The sequence below is a fragment of the Somniosus microcephalus genome, unplaced genomic scaffold (assembly GCF_052327205.1).
Source record: "Somniosus microcephalus isolate GS21.2 unplaced genomic scaffold, FLI_Smic_1.0 unresolved_chr1, whole genome shotgun sequence".
Lineage (NCBI taxonomy): Eukaryota > Metazoa > Chordata > Chondrichthyes > Squaliformes > Somniosidae > Somniosus > Somniosus microcephalus.
The window spans coordinates 154,248,911-154,264,885 of record NW_028225179.1 but is presented as its reverse complement, the minus strand read 5'-3'; the positions used below and the strand labels follow the sequence as shown (position 1 = coordinate 154,264,885).

Below are 15,975 nucleotides of genomic sequence, written 5' to 3'. Positions count from 1 at the left end.
AAATAAACTAAATGGTACAATTTTAAATGTGGTGCAGGAACAGAGAGACCTGGGGATCACACACACAAATCTTTAAGATCATTGGCAAAAATAAAAAAGAGGGTGGGGATTTTTTAACAGTGACTTGTGATGATCAAGGCATCAAGGGGTATGGGGAGAGAGCGGGAATATGGTATTGAGATAGAGGATCAGCCATGATCATATTGAATGGCGGAGCAGGCTCGAAGGGCCGAATGGCCTACTCTTGCTCCCATTTTTCTATGTTTCTATGACCTGGAATGCACTGACTGACAGGAAGTCGATTTAAGAACTGTTTACAAAATGGAATTGGATATATACTTGAAAAGGAAAAAATGCAGGGCTGTGGGGAAAGAGCAGGGGGAGTGGGTCTAATTGCACAGCTCTTTCAAAGAGCCGGCACAGGCACAATGGGCCTTTTGTGCTGTGGGATTCTATGATTGTAAGTAGTTGAAAAGCCTGATGTGTGTCAGATACTGGAACTCAACATCAGTGTCACTCACAGACACAGTGACTCTCACACCCACCGCACCAGACACACCCACACACTCACAACATGGAACTGGAACTGGATTGCAATCTGAGTGCCAGGAAAATATTAAACTGCAGCAACACGGAAATAATTACAAGCAAAACATCAAGATCACGACAACTCATTCCCAGGAGGTTGCAGACATTCCCGGGAATCTGCAGACAATGTGGGAGCCGGTTAGTTCGGTGACAACAACAGAACCGCCCCAGAATAGACAAAACAATCAGTTTAAATCAGTCCTAAATTTAAATAAAGGAAACTACGATGGTCTGAGGCGCGAGTTGGGTAGGATCGATTGGGGAATGTCACTCAAAGTGTTGACGGTGGATAGGCAATGGCAAACATTCAAAAACTGCATGAATGAACTACAGAATTTGTTCATCCCAGTTTGGCATAAAAATAAAACAAAAAAGGTGACTCAACCGTGGCTAACAAGGGAAATTAGGGATAGCATAAGATCCAAGGAGAGGACATATAAATTGGCCAGAAAAAGCAGTAAACCTGAGGATTGGGAGCAGTTTAGGATTCAACAAAGGAGGACAAAGGGATTAATTAAGAAAGGGAAAATAGAATGAGTGTAAGCTATCAGAACATAAAAACTGACTGTAAAAGCTTTTATAGATATGTGAAGAGCAAAAGATTGGTGAAGTCAAGCGTCAGAATCAGGGGAATTTATAATGGGGAACAAAGAAATGGCAGACCAATTAAATACATATTTTGGTTCTGTCTTCACAAAAGGAGGACACAAATAACCTCCCAGAGATGTCGGGGAACATAGGGTCTGATGAAAGGGAGGAACTGAAAGAAATCAGTATTTGTAGGGAACTGGTGTTAGGGAAATAGATGGGATTGAAGGCCGATAAATCCCCAGGGCCTGATAATCTACATCCTAGGGTACTTAAGGAAGTGACCCTAGAAATAGTTGATGCTTTGCTGATCATCTTCCAGCATTCGATGGAATCTGGAACAGTACCCATGGATTGGAGGGTAGCTAATGTTACCCCACCAGTCAAAAAAGGTGGTAGAGAGAAAACGGGGAATTACAGACTGGTAAGCCTGACATCGGTAGTGGGGAAAATGCTAGAGTCCATTTTAAAAGATGTAATAGCAGAGCACTTGGAAAACAGTGACAGGATCAGACAAAGTCAACATGGATTTACAAAAGGTAAATCGTGCTTGACCAATCTACTGGAATTTTTTGAGGATGTAACTGGTAAAATAGATAAGGGACAACCAGTGGATGTGGTGTATTTGGACTTTCAGAAGGCTTTCGATAAGGTCCCGCATAAGAGATTAGCGTGTAAAGTTAAGGCACATGGGATTGGGGGCAGAGCATTGACTTGGATAGAGAACTGGTTGGCAGACAGAAAGCAAAGAGTTGGAATAAACGGGTCTTTTTCCGAGTGGCAGGCAGTGACATAAGAACATAAGAAGTAGGAGCAGGAGTAGGCCATATGGCCCCTCGGGCCTGCTCCGCCATTCAATAGGAGCATGGCTGATCCGAACCTAGACTCACGTCCACTTCCCTGCCCTCTCCCCATAATCCCCAATTCCCTTATCGGCTAGGAAACTGTCTATCTCCGTTTTAAATTTATTTAATGTTGCAGCTTCCACAGCTCTCTGGGGTAGCAAATTCCATAGATTCACCACCCTCTGAGTAAAGAAGTTTCTCCTCATCTCAGTTTTGAAAGGGCAGCCCCTTATTCGAAGATTATACCCACTAGTTCTAGTCTCACCCATCAGTGGAAACATTTTCACCGCATCCACCCGATCAAGCCCCCTCACAATCTTATGTTTCGATAAGATCGCCTCTCATTCTTCTGAACTCCAATGAGTAGAGGCCCAACCTACTCAACCTTTCCTCATACGTCAACCCCCTCATCTCCGGAATCAGCCGAGTGAACCTTCTCTGAACCGCCTCGAGTGCAAGTATATCTTTTCTTAAATATGGAAACCAAAACTGCACGCAGTATTCCAGGTGTGGCCTCACCAATACCCTGTATAACTGCAGCAAGACTTCCCTGTTTTTATACTCCATCCCCCTTGCAATAAAAGCCAAGACTCCATTGGCCTTCCTGATCACCTGCTGCACCTGCATACTAACTTTTTGTGTTTCATGCACCAGGAACCCCAGATCCCTTTGTACTGTAGCACTTTGCAGTTTCTCTCCATTTAGATAATAACTTGCTCTTTGATTTTTTCTGCCAAACTGCATAACCTCACACTTTCCAATATTATATTCCATCTGCCAAAGCTCTGCCCACTCACTTAGCCTGTCTATGTTCTTTTGCAGGTTTTTTATGTCCTCCTCACTCATTGCTTTCCCTCCCATCTTTGTATCGTTGGCAAACTTGGATATGTTGCACTCGGTCCCTTCCTCCAAATTATTAATATAGATTCTAAAGAGTTGGGGTCCCAGCACTGACCCCTGCGGAACACCACTAGTTACTGATTGCCAGCCCGAGAACGTACCATTTATCCCAACTCTTTCTTTTCTGTTAGATAGCCAATCTTCCACCCATGCCAGTATAAAATGGGGTACCGCAGGGATCGGTCCTTGGACCCCAGCTAGTCACAATATATATTAATGATTTAAACAAGGGAACTAAATGTAATATCTCCAAATTTGCAGACGACACAAAGCTGGGTGGGCGTGTGTGCTGTGAGGAGGATGCCGAGAAACTCCAGGATGATTTGGACAGGTTGGGTGATTGGGCAAAAGCATGGCAGATGCAATATAACGTAGATAAATGTGAGGTTATCCACTTTGGTGGCAAAAACAGGAAGGCAGATTATCTGAATGGCAATAGATTGGGAAAAGGGGAAGTGCAACGAGACCTGGGTGTCTTTGTGCACCAGTCGCTGTAGGTAAGCATGCAGGTGCAGTAGGCGGTTAAGAAGGCAAATGGCATGTTGGCCTTCGTAGCGAGAGGGTTTGAGTACAGGAACAAGGATGTCTTGCTGCAGTTATACAGGGCCTTGGTGAGACCACATCTCGAGTATTGTGTGCAGTTTTGGTCGCCTTATCTGAGGAAGGATGTTCTTGCCATGGAAGGAGTTCAGCGAAGATTCACCAGGCTGATAGCTGGGATGGCAGGAATGACGTATGAAGAGAGATTGGGTCGATTGGGCTTATATTCGCTGGAGTTTAGAAGAATGAGAGGGGATATCATTGAAACTTATAAAATTCTGACAGGACTGGACAGACTAGATGCAGGAAGGATGTTCCCGATGGTCGGGGAGTCCAGAGCCAGGGGTCACAGTCTAAGGATAAGGGGTAGGCCATTTAGGACAGAAATGAGGAGGAATTTCTTCACCCAGAGAGTGGTGCACCTGTGGAATTCTCTACCACAGAAGGCAGTAGAGGCCAATACGTTAAATATATTCAAGAAGGAGTTGGATATATTTCTTAAGGCTAAAGGGATCAAGGGGTATGGGGAGAAAGCAGGGACCGGGTACTGAATTTGGATGATCAGCCATGATCGCATTGAATGGTGGAGCAGGCTCGAGGGGCCGAATGGCCTACTCCTGCTCCTATCTTCTATGTTTCTATGAATTATTCAGCAAATGCTGCATTTATTTCAGTTATCATCGGTTATTTTGTGACTGTGTGAAGTTTCACTGAACTGACCCGCAATATAATCCTCACCTTCAGAAATGTCAGCCCATCTTTTTGCTCCATCTGTTTCTCCAACTTTGAGAGTTTCTCCTGAATAGAATTTAAATTCTCTTGAATTTCTTGAAGGTTTTTCTCCATTGTTTTTAGAACCTTCCCCTCTTGTTCCCTGAGATCTCTGATTAAACGCTGCTCTTTCTCACTGAGAATCTGGTGCATTTTAGCGAACTCGGATGTGATGCGTGTCTGCAGACTGCTCGACTGTTCCTACCAAGTGAAATGTGAAACATAATTAATGCACCGCGATAAAGAGAACAAAACTAACCGAGATCCCAGAAAATCAGCACAGGGAGACCTTACCCTAACTGTGGAAATCTGCTGTTTCTGTTTTAATTCCGTTTCTAGAACTGCCGATTTCTTCCTTGTGAGAGAATGTAAGGAAGATTTCAGCTGACCCTGGGATTGGGATGAAAATCACAGAATAAAAGTGTTAGACCATGAAAATGTGATGAAATAATCAGGTGATCAAATCTGTTCCCTTTTACCTTGTAGATTCCAACAGCTTCTTTAATGGGCTTGAAGCGGTGCTCTCTGTGTTCCCGCGCATCTCTGCAAACAAGACAGATCAATTTCTTGTCAGTTTCACAAAACAGCTTCAATTCTTCCTGATGTTCTTCACAGTGAAGTTTACTTTCCTTCTCTTTCGGTTTCAGGTTTAATTTTTGCGCTCTCTCAGCCGGGCTAGCTAAGACCCGACTGGCTCTGAGGTTTATTTCCGGAAACTCCTCTCTACATTCCGGGCAGGAGTTTATCTCCTTCTTTTCCCAATACTGTGCGATACAGGAGCGGCAGAAGTTGTGCCCACACTCCAGTATTACCGGATCGGTGAAGAAATCCAGACAAATGGGACAGTTTAAATCCTCTGTGAAACTCTCCGCCTTGTGTCTGGAAGCCATGATTCAGTTTCAGTCCTTCCTGATTCAAACTGCCGGGATCGTGTTTCTGTGGGCGGAGCCTCCCCGGTTCCCAGTCTGAGATCACTCTTCAACAACAACAACTTGCATTTATATTGCACCTTTAACTTAGTAAAACGTCCCAAGGCGGTTCAGAGCAGCGCTAGCAGTACATTCCAGATCACAACAACTTGCTCTTCAAAAGATTTAGTTCATGTCACCTCTGCTTCTTCTGCCAATCGCCATCAATCTGAAACAAAATTTGACACCGAGTCACATAAGGTAATATTAGGACAGGCGGCCAAAAGCTTGGTCAAAGAGGTAGGTTTTAAGGAGCGTCTTAGAGGAGGAGAGAGAGGTCGAGAGGCTGGAAGGTTTCGGTAGAGAATTCAAGAGCTTAGGGCCCAGGCAGCTGAAGGCACAGCCGCCAATGGTGGAGCGATTAAAATCTGGGATGTGCAAGAGTCCAGGATTGGAGGAGTGCAGAGAATTTAAATTCAGTAATTAAATAAATCGCAAATAAAAAGCTACTGTCAGTAATGGCGACCATGAAACTACTGGATTGTCATAAACCCATCTGGTTCACTAATGTCCTTTCAGGAAGGAAATCTGCCACCCTTACCCGGTCTGGCCGATATGGAACTCCAGGTCCACAGCAATGTGATTGACTCGGAATTGCCCCTGAAATGGCCAAGCAAGCCACTCAGTTGTACCAAACCGTTACCAAGAATTATACTAAGAATAAAACCGGAGGGACCACCCGGCATTGACCTACGCTCCGGACACGACAAAGGCACACGCAGCCCAGTCGCCCCTGGAAAGTCGACCTTGCTAACATCTGGGGACTTGTGCCCAAATAGGGAGAGCTGTCCCACAGACTAGTCAAGAAACAGCCTGACATAGTCAAACTCGCAGAATCAGACCTTTCAGCCAACGTCCCAGTCTCCTCCATCACCATCCCTGGGTATAGGAGTGGCCCTGGGAGTCCTCAACATTGATTCAGGACCCCATGAAGTCTCATGGCCTCAGGTCATGCCTGGGCAAGGAAACCTCCTGCTGATTAACACCTACCGCCCTCCCTCAACTGATGAATCAGTAACGTCAGTGTTCTCGTTCAGGCCAACATCCCCAGCATCGAAGCTTTGACCACGCTCGATCAGCTCCGATAGACGGGTCACATTGTCCGTATGCCCAATACGAGACTCCCAAAACAAGCGCTCTACTCGGAGCTCCGACACGGCAAGAGAGTCGCAGGTGGACACCCTCAAAGCCTCCTTGAAAAAGTGCAACATCCCCACTGACACCTGGGAATCCCTGGCTCAAGACTGCACAAAGTGGAGGAGAAGCATCCGGGCAGGCACCGAACACCTCGAGTCTCTTCGCTGGGAGCAAGCGCAAGCCAAGCCCAAGCACCCCACCCACCCGGCCCTTCAACCACCGTCTGTCCCACCTGTGACAGAGACTGTAGGTCCCACATTGGACTCATCAGTCACCTGAGAACTCATTTTTAATGTGGAAGCAAGTCATCCTCGGTTCCGAGGGACTGCCTAAGAACGCCTCCATGTTGAACACCTCTTTGAAGAGGCAGTGAGTATAGCGAGGGCACAGAATATACTCTGGGTGGGGGACTTCAATAACCATCACCAAGAGTGATTTGGCAGGACCATCACTGGCTGAGCTGGCCAAGTCCTGAAGGACAGAACTGCCAGACTGGGCCTGTAGCAGGTGGTGAAACAACCAACACAAGGGAAAAACCGACTTGACCTCGTCCTCACCAATCTACCTGTCGCACAGAGAAACATAGAAGATAGGAGCAGGAGTAGGCCATTCGGCCCCTCGAGCCTGCTCCGCCATTCAATGAGATCATGGCTGATCATCCAAACTCAGTACCCTGTCCCTGCCTTCTCCCCATATCCCTTGATCCCTTTAGCCTTAAGAAATATATCCAACTCCTTCTTGAATATATTTAATGAATTGGCCTCTACTGCCTTCTGTGGTAGAGAATTCCACAGGTTCACCACTCTCTGGGTGAAGAAATTCCTCCTCATTTCTGTCCTAAATGGCTTACCCCTTATCCTTAGACTGTGACCCCTGGTTGTGGACTCCCCGGCCATCGGGAACATCCTTCCTGCATCTAGTCTGTCCAGGCCTGACAGAATTTTATAAGCTTCAATGAGATCCCCTCTCATTCTTCTAAACTCCAGCAAGTACAAGCCCAATCGACCCAATCTCTCCTCATACGTCATTCCTGCCATCCCAGGTATCAGCCTGGTGAATCTTCGCTGCACTCCTTCCATGGCAAGAACATCCTTCCTCAAATAAGGCGACCAAAACTGCACACAGTACTCAAGGTGTGGTCTCACCAAGGACCTGTATAACTGCAGCAAGACATCCTTGTTCCTGTACTCAAACCCTCTCGCTACGAAGGCCAACATACCATTTGCCTTCTTAACCGCCTGCTGCACCTGCATGCTTACCTTCAGCGACTGGTGCACAAGGACTCCCAGGTCTCGTTGCACTTCCCCTTCTCCCAATCTATTGCCATTCAGATAATAATTTGCCTTCCTGTTTTTGACACCAAAGTGAATAACCTCGCATTTATCCACGTTATATTGCATCTGCCATGCTTCTGCCCAATCACCCAACCTGTCCAAATCATACTGGAGTTTCTTGGCATCCTCCTCACAGCACACACGCCCACCCAGCTTTGTGTCATCTGCAAACTTGGAGATATTACATCTAGTTCCCTCGTCTGGATCATTTATATTGTGAATAGCTGGGGTCCAAGGACCGATCCCTGCGGTACCCCACTAGTCACTGCCTGCCACTCGGAAAAAGAACCGTCTATTCCAACTCTTTACTTTCTGTCTGCCAACCAGTTCTCTATCCAAGTCAATACCTTGCCCCCAATCCCATGTGCCTTAACTTTACATGCTAATCTCTTATGCAGGACCTTATCGAAAGCCTTCTGAAAGTCCAAATACAACACATCCACTGGCTCTCCCTTATCTATTTTACCAGTTGCATCCTCAAAAAATTCCAGTAGATCAGTCAAGCACGATTTACCTTTTGTAAATCCACGTTGACTTTGTCCGATCCGGTCACTTTTTTCCAAGTGCTCTGCTATTACATCCTTTATAATGGATTTAGCTTTTTCCCCACTATCGATGTCAGGCTTACCGGTCTGTAATTCCCCGTTTTCTCTCTACCACCTTTTTTGAACAGTGGGGTAACATTAGCTACCCGCCAATCCATGGGTACTGTTCCAGAGTCTATCGACTTTTGGAAGATGACCAGATGCATCTGTCCATGACAGCATTGGTAGCAGTGAACACCGCACAGTCATTGTGGAAACAAAGTCTTCACACCGAGGACACCCTCCACCGCACTAAATGGGATAAATTCAGAACAGATCTAGCAGCTCAAAACTGGGCATCCAAGAGGCGCTGTGGGCCATCAGCAGCAGCAGAACTGTATTCCACCACAATCTGTAACCTCATGGCCCAGCATATCCCTCACTCTACCATTACCATCAAGTCAGGGGACTAACCCTGGTTCAATAAGGAGTGTAGAAGAGCATGCTGGGAGCAGCACCAGGCGTACTTAAAAATGCGGTGCCAACCTGGGGAAGCTGCAACACAGGACCACATGCATGCTGAAAAGCGGAAGCAGCATGCTATAGACAGGACGAAGCGATCCCAGAATCAACAGAGCAGATCAAAGCTCTGCAGTCCTGCCACATCCAGTCGTGAATGGTGGTGGATCATTAAACAACTAACAGGAGGAGGCTCCATGAATATCTCCATCCTCAATGATGGCGGAGCCCAGCATGTGAATGTAAAAGACAAGGCCGAAGTGTTTGCAATCATCTTCAGCCAGAAGCGCCGAGTGGATGATACATCTCGGCCTCCTAGTGAGGTCCCCACCATCACAGAAGCCATTCTTCAGCCACTTCGATTCACTCCATGTGATGTCAAGAAACGGCTGAGTGCACTGGATACAGCAAAGGCTATGGGCCCTGACAACATCCCGGCTATCGTGCTGAAGACTTGTGCTCCAGAACTAGCCGTGCCTCTAGCCAAGCTGTTCCAGTACAGCTACAACACTGGCATCTATCCGACAATGTGGAAAATTGCCCAGGTACATGTCCTGTCCACAAAAAGCAGGACAAATCCAATCCATCAAATTACCGCCCCTTCAGTCTACTCTCAATTATCAGCAAAGTGATGGAAGGTGTCGTCGACAGTGCTATCAAGTGGCACTTACTCACTAATAGCCTGATCACTGCTGCCCAGTTCACAATTACAGCCTTGGTTCAAACATGGACAAAGGAGCTGAATTCCAGAGGTGAGGTGAGAGTGACTGCCCTCGACATCAAGGCAGCATTTGATCGAGTTTGGCATCAAGGAGCCCTACTAAAACTGAAGTCAATGGGAATCACGGGGAAAACTCTCCACTGGCTGGAGTCATACCTAGCAAAGGAAGATGGTTGTGGTGATTGATGGTCAATCATCACAGCCCCAGGATATCGCTGCAGGAGTTCCTCAGGGCAGTGTCCTAGGCCTAACCATCTTCAGTTGCTTCATCAATGACCTTCCCTCCAACATAAGGTCAGAAATGGGTATGTTCGCTGATGACTGCACAGTGTTCAGTGCCCTTCGCAACTCCTCAGATAATGAAGCCGTCCATGCCCGCATGTAACAAGACTTGGACGGCATTCAGGCTTGGGCTAATAAGTGGCAGGTAACAGTCGCTCCACACAAGTGTCAGGCAATGACTATCTCCAACAAGTGAGAGTCTAACCACCGCCCCTTGATATTCAACGGCATTACCATCGCCGAATCCCCCACCATCAACATTCTGGGGGTCACCATTGACCAGAACCTTAACTAGACCAGCCACATAAATACTGTGGCAACAAGAACAGGTCAGAGGCTAGGTATTCTGCAGCGAGTGTTTCACCTCCTGATTCCCCAAAGCCTTTCCACCAGTTACAAGGCACAAGTAAGGAGTGTGATGGAATACTCTCCATTTGTATGGATGTGTGCAGCTCTAACAACACTCAAGAAGCTCGACACCATCCAGCACAAAGCAGCCCGCTTGATTGGCACCCCATCCACCACCTTAAACATTCACTCCCTCCACCACCAGCGCACCATGGCTGCAGTGTGTACCATCTACAAGATGCACTGCAGCAACTCGCCAAGGCTCCTTTGGCAGCACCTCCCAAACCCGTGACCTCTACCACCTAGAAAGACAAGGGTAGCAGGCACATGGGAACACCACCACCTCCGAGTTCTGCTCCAAGTCACACACCATCTGAACTTGGAAGTATATCGCCGTTCCTTCATCGTCGCTGGGTGAAAATCATGGAACTCGCTCCCTAACAGCACTTCAACACACGGACTGCAGCGGTTCAAGGCAGCCACCCACCACCACCTTCTCCAGGGCAACTAGACAAAAAATGCTGCGCTTGAGAGCGACACCCACATCAGAGGAATGAATGTAAAAAAAAGTCAATCAAGTAAAAGAGGGGATAAATGCAATTGAAAGGAAGGATATTAACTCAGTTAATACAGAATCTATATGGGTGGAGCTAAGAAATAGCGAGGGGCGAAAAACATTAATAGGAGTGGTATATAGGCCTCCAAATAGTAAAATAGAGGTTAGGGAGGGCATCACGAGGGAAATTAGAGAAGCGTGCAATAAGAGCACAGCTGTCATCATAGGTGACTTTAACTTACATATAGATTGGACTAGCCTAATCAGTAAAAATAATGAGGAGGAGGAATTCCTTGAGTGTTTGAGGGATGGTTATCTGGATCAATATGTCGAGGAACCAACTCGGGAACAGGCTATATTGGACTGGGTACTGTGCAATGAGAAGGGACTAATCAGTAATCTTGTTGTACGGGGACCCTTGGGTCAGAGCGATCATAACATGATCGATTTCTCACTCGAAATGGAGAGCGAAGAAATTGACTCAGAGACTAAGGTCCTGAATTTAAACAAGGGGAATTATGATGCCATGAGACGGGAACTGAGTAGGTCTGATTGGACAACGTTCCTGGGAGGACTGGAGGTAGATAAACAATGGCAAACATTTAAAGATAGAATGACAAAATTGCAAAAATTGTTTATACCAATCTGGCATAAAAGGAAATCTAAAAAGGTGACTCAACCGTGGATAACAGGGGAAATTAGAGACAGCATAAAATCCAAAGATAGGGCGTATAAAATAGCCAAAAAAAGCGCCAGAGCGGAAGATTGGGAACAGTTTAAGATAGAGCAAAGGAGGGCAAAGGGCATAATCAAGAGGGGCAAAATAGCTTACGAAAACAAGCTGGCGGAAAATATAAAAACTAACTCCAAAAGCTTTTATAAGTATATCAAAAGGAAAAGACTGGTGAAAACCAAAGTTGGTCCATTGCAGTCAGATACGGGGGAATATATAATGGGAAATAAGGAAATGGCAGATCAACTAAATGCATACTTTGGGTCAGTCTTTACGAAGGAAGACACAAAAAACCTCCCTGGGATATCGGGAAAAATAGGGACATTGGCAAAGGAGGAACTGACGCAAATCAATATCTCTAAGGATATGGTGTTAAGGAAGCTAAAGGGATTGAAGGTGGACAAATCCCCAGGGCCTGATAACATGCATCCTAGGGTACTGAAGGAGGTGGCCCTAGAGATAGCGGATGCACTAAGGATGATTTTTCAGAATTCATTAGACTCGGGAACAGTGCCGATGGATTGGAGGGTAGCTAACGTTACCCCACTATTCAAAAAGGGGGGTAGGGAAAAAGCAGGTAATTACAGACCTGTAAGCCTTACATCAGTTGTGGGCAAAATGCTGGAGTCCATCATTAAGGATGAAATAGCGGAGCACTTAGCAAATGGGGACAGGATAGGACAGAGTCAACATGGATTTACAAAGGGTAAATCGTGCTTGACTAATCTATTGGAATTTTTTGAGGGAGTAACTGGTAGAATAGATGGGGGAGAGCCAGTAGATGTGGTGTACCTGGACTTCCAAAAGGCCTTCGATAAGGTCCCACATAAAAGATTAGCATGGAAAATTGAGGCTCATGGGATAAAGGGGAAAGTTTTGGCGTGGATAGGGAACTGGCTGTCAGATAGAAAACAGAGAGTTGGAATAAACGGCTCATTTTCTGAATGGCAGGCAGTAACAAGTGGGGTACCACAGGGATCTGTCCTGGGCCCCCAGCTGTTCACAATTTACATTAATGACCTGGATCAGGGAGTCGGATGCAGCATTTCCAAATTTGCAGACGACACTAAACTAGGAGGGGGGGTGGGCTCAGAGGAAGAGACCAGGAAGCTCCAGAGCGATTTGGACAGACTGGGCGATTGGGCGGATAAATGGCAGATGCACTATAATGTGGACAAGTGCGAAGTTATCCACCTTGGGTGCAGGAACGGGAGGGCAAATTATTATTTAAATGGCAATAGATTGGGAGAGGGGGAAGTACAGAGAGACCTGGGTGTTCTTGTACACCAGTCACTGAAGGCGAGCATGCAGGTGCAACAGGCGGTCAAGAAGGCAAACGGTATGCTGGCCTTCATAGCAAAAGGGTTAGAATACAGGAACAGGGATACCTTGCTGCAGCTGTACAGGGCACTGGTGAGACCACACCTCGAGTACTGTGTACAGTTTTGGTCGCCTCATCTGAGGAAGGATGTTCTTGCCATGGAGGGGGTGCAGCGGCGATTCACCAGGCTGATACCAGGAATGGCGGGAATGACCTATGAGGAGAGACTATGTAGTTTAGGGATGTACACACTGGAGTTTAGAAGATTGAGAGGGGACCTCATAGAAGTGTATAAAATTCTGACAGGTCTAGACAGACTGGATGCAGAAGGAATGTTTCCCTTGGCGGGTGAGAACAGAACTAGAGGACATAATTTAAGGATAAGGGCTAAACCATTTAGGACAGAGATGAGGGGGAATTTCTTCACTCAGAGAGTGGTGAACCTGTGGAACTCATTGCCACAGAGGGCAGTGTATGCCAGCTCATTAAATATATTTAAGAGGGAATTAGATATATTTCTACGGGCAAAAGGGGTTAAGGGTTACGGAGAGAAGGCGGGGACGGGATACTGAATTAAAGGATCAGCCATGATCTCATTAAATGGCGGAGCAGGCACGAAGGGCCGAATGGCCTACTCCTGCTCCTATCTTCTATGTATCTATGTATCTATGTAAGTCTCGACTCAACCTCCTCTGTTCCAAAGAAAACCCCAGCCTTTCCAATCGTTCCTGTTAAAATTCTCCAGTCCTCGCAACATCCTCTGTACCCTCTCTAGTGCATAAGAACATAAGAAATAGGAGCAGGAGTAGGCCATTCGGCCCTTTGAGCCTGCTCTGCCATTCAATGAGATCATGGAGGTGACAGAGTGGAGGACAGCTAACGTAGTACCATTATTCAAGAAGGGTAGTAGGGATAAACCAGGGAATTACAGGCCAGTGAGCCCAACATCAGTGGTAGGGAAATTATTGGAAAAAATTCTGAGGGACAGAATTAGTCTCCACTTGGAGAGGCAAGGATTAATCAAGGATAGTCAGCATGGCTTTGTCAAGGGAAGATCATGTCTAATTTGATTGAATTTTTCAAGGAGGTGACTAGGTGTGTGGATGAGGGTAGTGCAGTTGATGTAGTCTACATGGACTTCAGTAAGGCTTTTGACAAAGTCCCACATGGGAGACTGGTCAAGAAGGTAAGAGCCCATGGGATCCAGGGCAATTTGCAACATTGGATCCAAAATTGGCTTAGTGGCAGAAGGCAGAGGGTGATGGTCGAAGCTTGATTTTGTGACTGGAAGCCTGTGTCCAGTGGTGTACCGCAGGGATCGGTGCTGGGTCCCTTGCTGTTTGTAGTGTACATTAATGATTTAGATATGAATGTAGGAGGTATGATCAGTAAGTTCACAGATGACACGAAAATTGGTGGAGTGGTAAATAGCGAGGAGGGAAGCCTCAGGCTACAGGACAATATAAACGGGTTGGTTAGATGGGCAGAACAGTGGCAAATGGAATTTAACCCTGAAAAGTGTGAGGTGATGCATTTTGGGAGGACTAACAAGGCAAGGGAATACACAATGAATGGTAGGACCCTAGGAAGGACAGAGGATCAGAGGGATCTTGGTGCACATGTACATAGATCCCTGAAGGCAGCAGGACAGGTAGATAAGGTGGTTAAGAAGGCATATGGGATACTTGACTGCATTAGCCGAGCCATAGAATATAAGAGCAGGGAGGTTATGATGGAGCTGTACAAAACGCTAGTTAGGTCACAGCTGGAATACTGTGTGCAGTTCTGGTCGCCACACTTTAGGAAGGATGTGATTGCGTTAGAGGGCGCAGAGGAGATTCACCAGGATGTTACCTGGGCTGGAGTGCTTCAACTATGAAGAGAGACTGGACAGGCTGGGGTTGTTTTCCTTAGGGCAGAGAAGGCTGAGGGGGGACCTGATTGAGGTGTACAAAATTATGAGGGCATAGATAGGGTAGATAGAAATAAACTTTTCCCATTAGTAGAGGGGGCAATAACCAGGGGGCATAGATTCAAAGTAAGGGGCAGGAGGTTTAGAGGGAATTTGAGGGAAAACTTGTTCACCCAGAGGGTGGTTGGAATCTGGAACTCACTGCCTGAAAGGGTGGGAGAGGCAGGAACCCTCAACATTCAAGAAAGCATTTAGATGAGCGACTGAAATGCCATAGCATTCAAGGCTACGGACCAAGTGCTGGAAAATGGGATTACAATAGACAGGGCTTGATGGCCGGCGCAGACACGATGGGCCAAAGTGCCTCTTTCTGTGCTGTATAACTATGACTCTAACTCCATTCACCGGCCCTATCGCCATATCCCTTGATGCCTTTAGTAGTCAGAAATCTATCGACTTCTGTTTTGAATATACCCACTGACTGAGCCTCCACAGCCCTCTAGGGTAGAGAATTCCAATGATTCACCACCCACTGTGTGAAGAAATTTCTCCTCATCTCAGTCCTGAATGGCCTACCCTTTATCCTCAGGCTATGGTTCTAGACTCCCCAGCCAAAGGAAACATTCTCCCAGCATTCACCCTGTAATAATTTTGTATGCTTCAATGAGATCCCCTCTCATTCTTCTGAATTCAACAGAATACAGGCATAGTTTCCTCAATCTCTTCTCATACGACAGTCCCGCCATCCCAGGGATCAATCTCGTGAACTTTCGTTGCACTCCCTCTATGGCAAGTATATCCTTCCTTAGGTAAGGAGACCAAAATTGTACACAGTACTCCAGGTGTGGTCTCACCAAGGCCCTATATAATTGGAGTAAGACTTCTTTACTCCTGTACTCAAATCCTCTTGTAATGAAGGCTAGCATACCATTTGCCTTCCGAATGGCTTGCTGCACCTACACATTCACTTTCAGTGACACATGTACATAGAAACATAGAAGATAGGAGCAGACCATTCGGCCCCTCGAGCCTGCTCCGCCATTCAATGCGATTATGGCTGATCATCCAAATTCAGTACCCTGTCCCTGCTTTCTCCCCATACCCCTTGATCCCTTTAGCCTTAAGAAATATATCCAACTCCTTCTTGAATATATTTAATGAATTGGCCTCTACTGCCTTCTGTGGTAGAGAATTCCACAGGTTCACCACTCTCTGGGTGAAGAAATTCCTCCTCATTTCTGTCCTAAATGGCTTACCCCTTATCCTTAGACTGTGACACCGGTTCTGGACTCCCCGACCATCGGGAACATCCTTCCTGCATCTAGTCTGTCCAGTCCTATCAGAATTTTATAAGTTTCAATGAGATCCCCTCTCATTCTTCTAAACTC

At 46.4% G+C, this 15,975-nt stretch overlaps 1 protein-coding gene across 1 annotated transcript in view; it reads right to left on the bottom strand.

Annotated features, from left to right (window-relative positions):
• LOC147096277 (zinc-binding protein A33-like) overlaps positions 1–6,518 on the bottom strand; it is an 86,875-nt gene extending 80,357 nt beyond the window's left edge. The window contains exons 1-3 of the mRNA XM_085973881.1: positions 4,712–6,518; positions 4,527–4,622; positions 4,200–4,433 (exon numbers count right to left, since the gene is read on the bottom strand). Coding sequence (XP_085830007.1) covers positions 4,200–4,433; positions 4,527–4,622; positions 4,712–5,122 — 741 coding nt within the window. The 5' untranslated portion in view covers positions 5,123–6,518. The remainder of the gene's footprint in view (positions 1–4,199; positions 4,434–4,526; positions 4,623–4,711) is intronic.
• Positions 6,519–15,975: the final 9,457 nt, after the last annotated feature.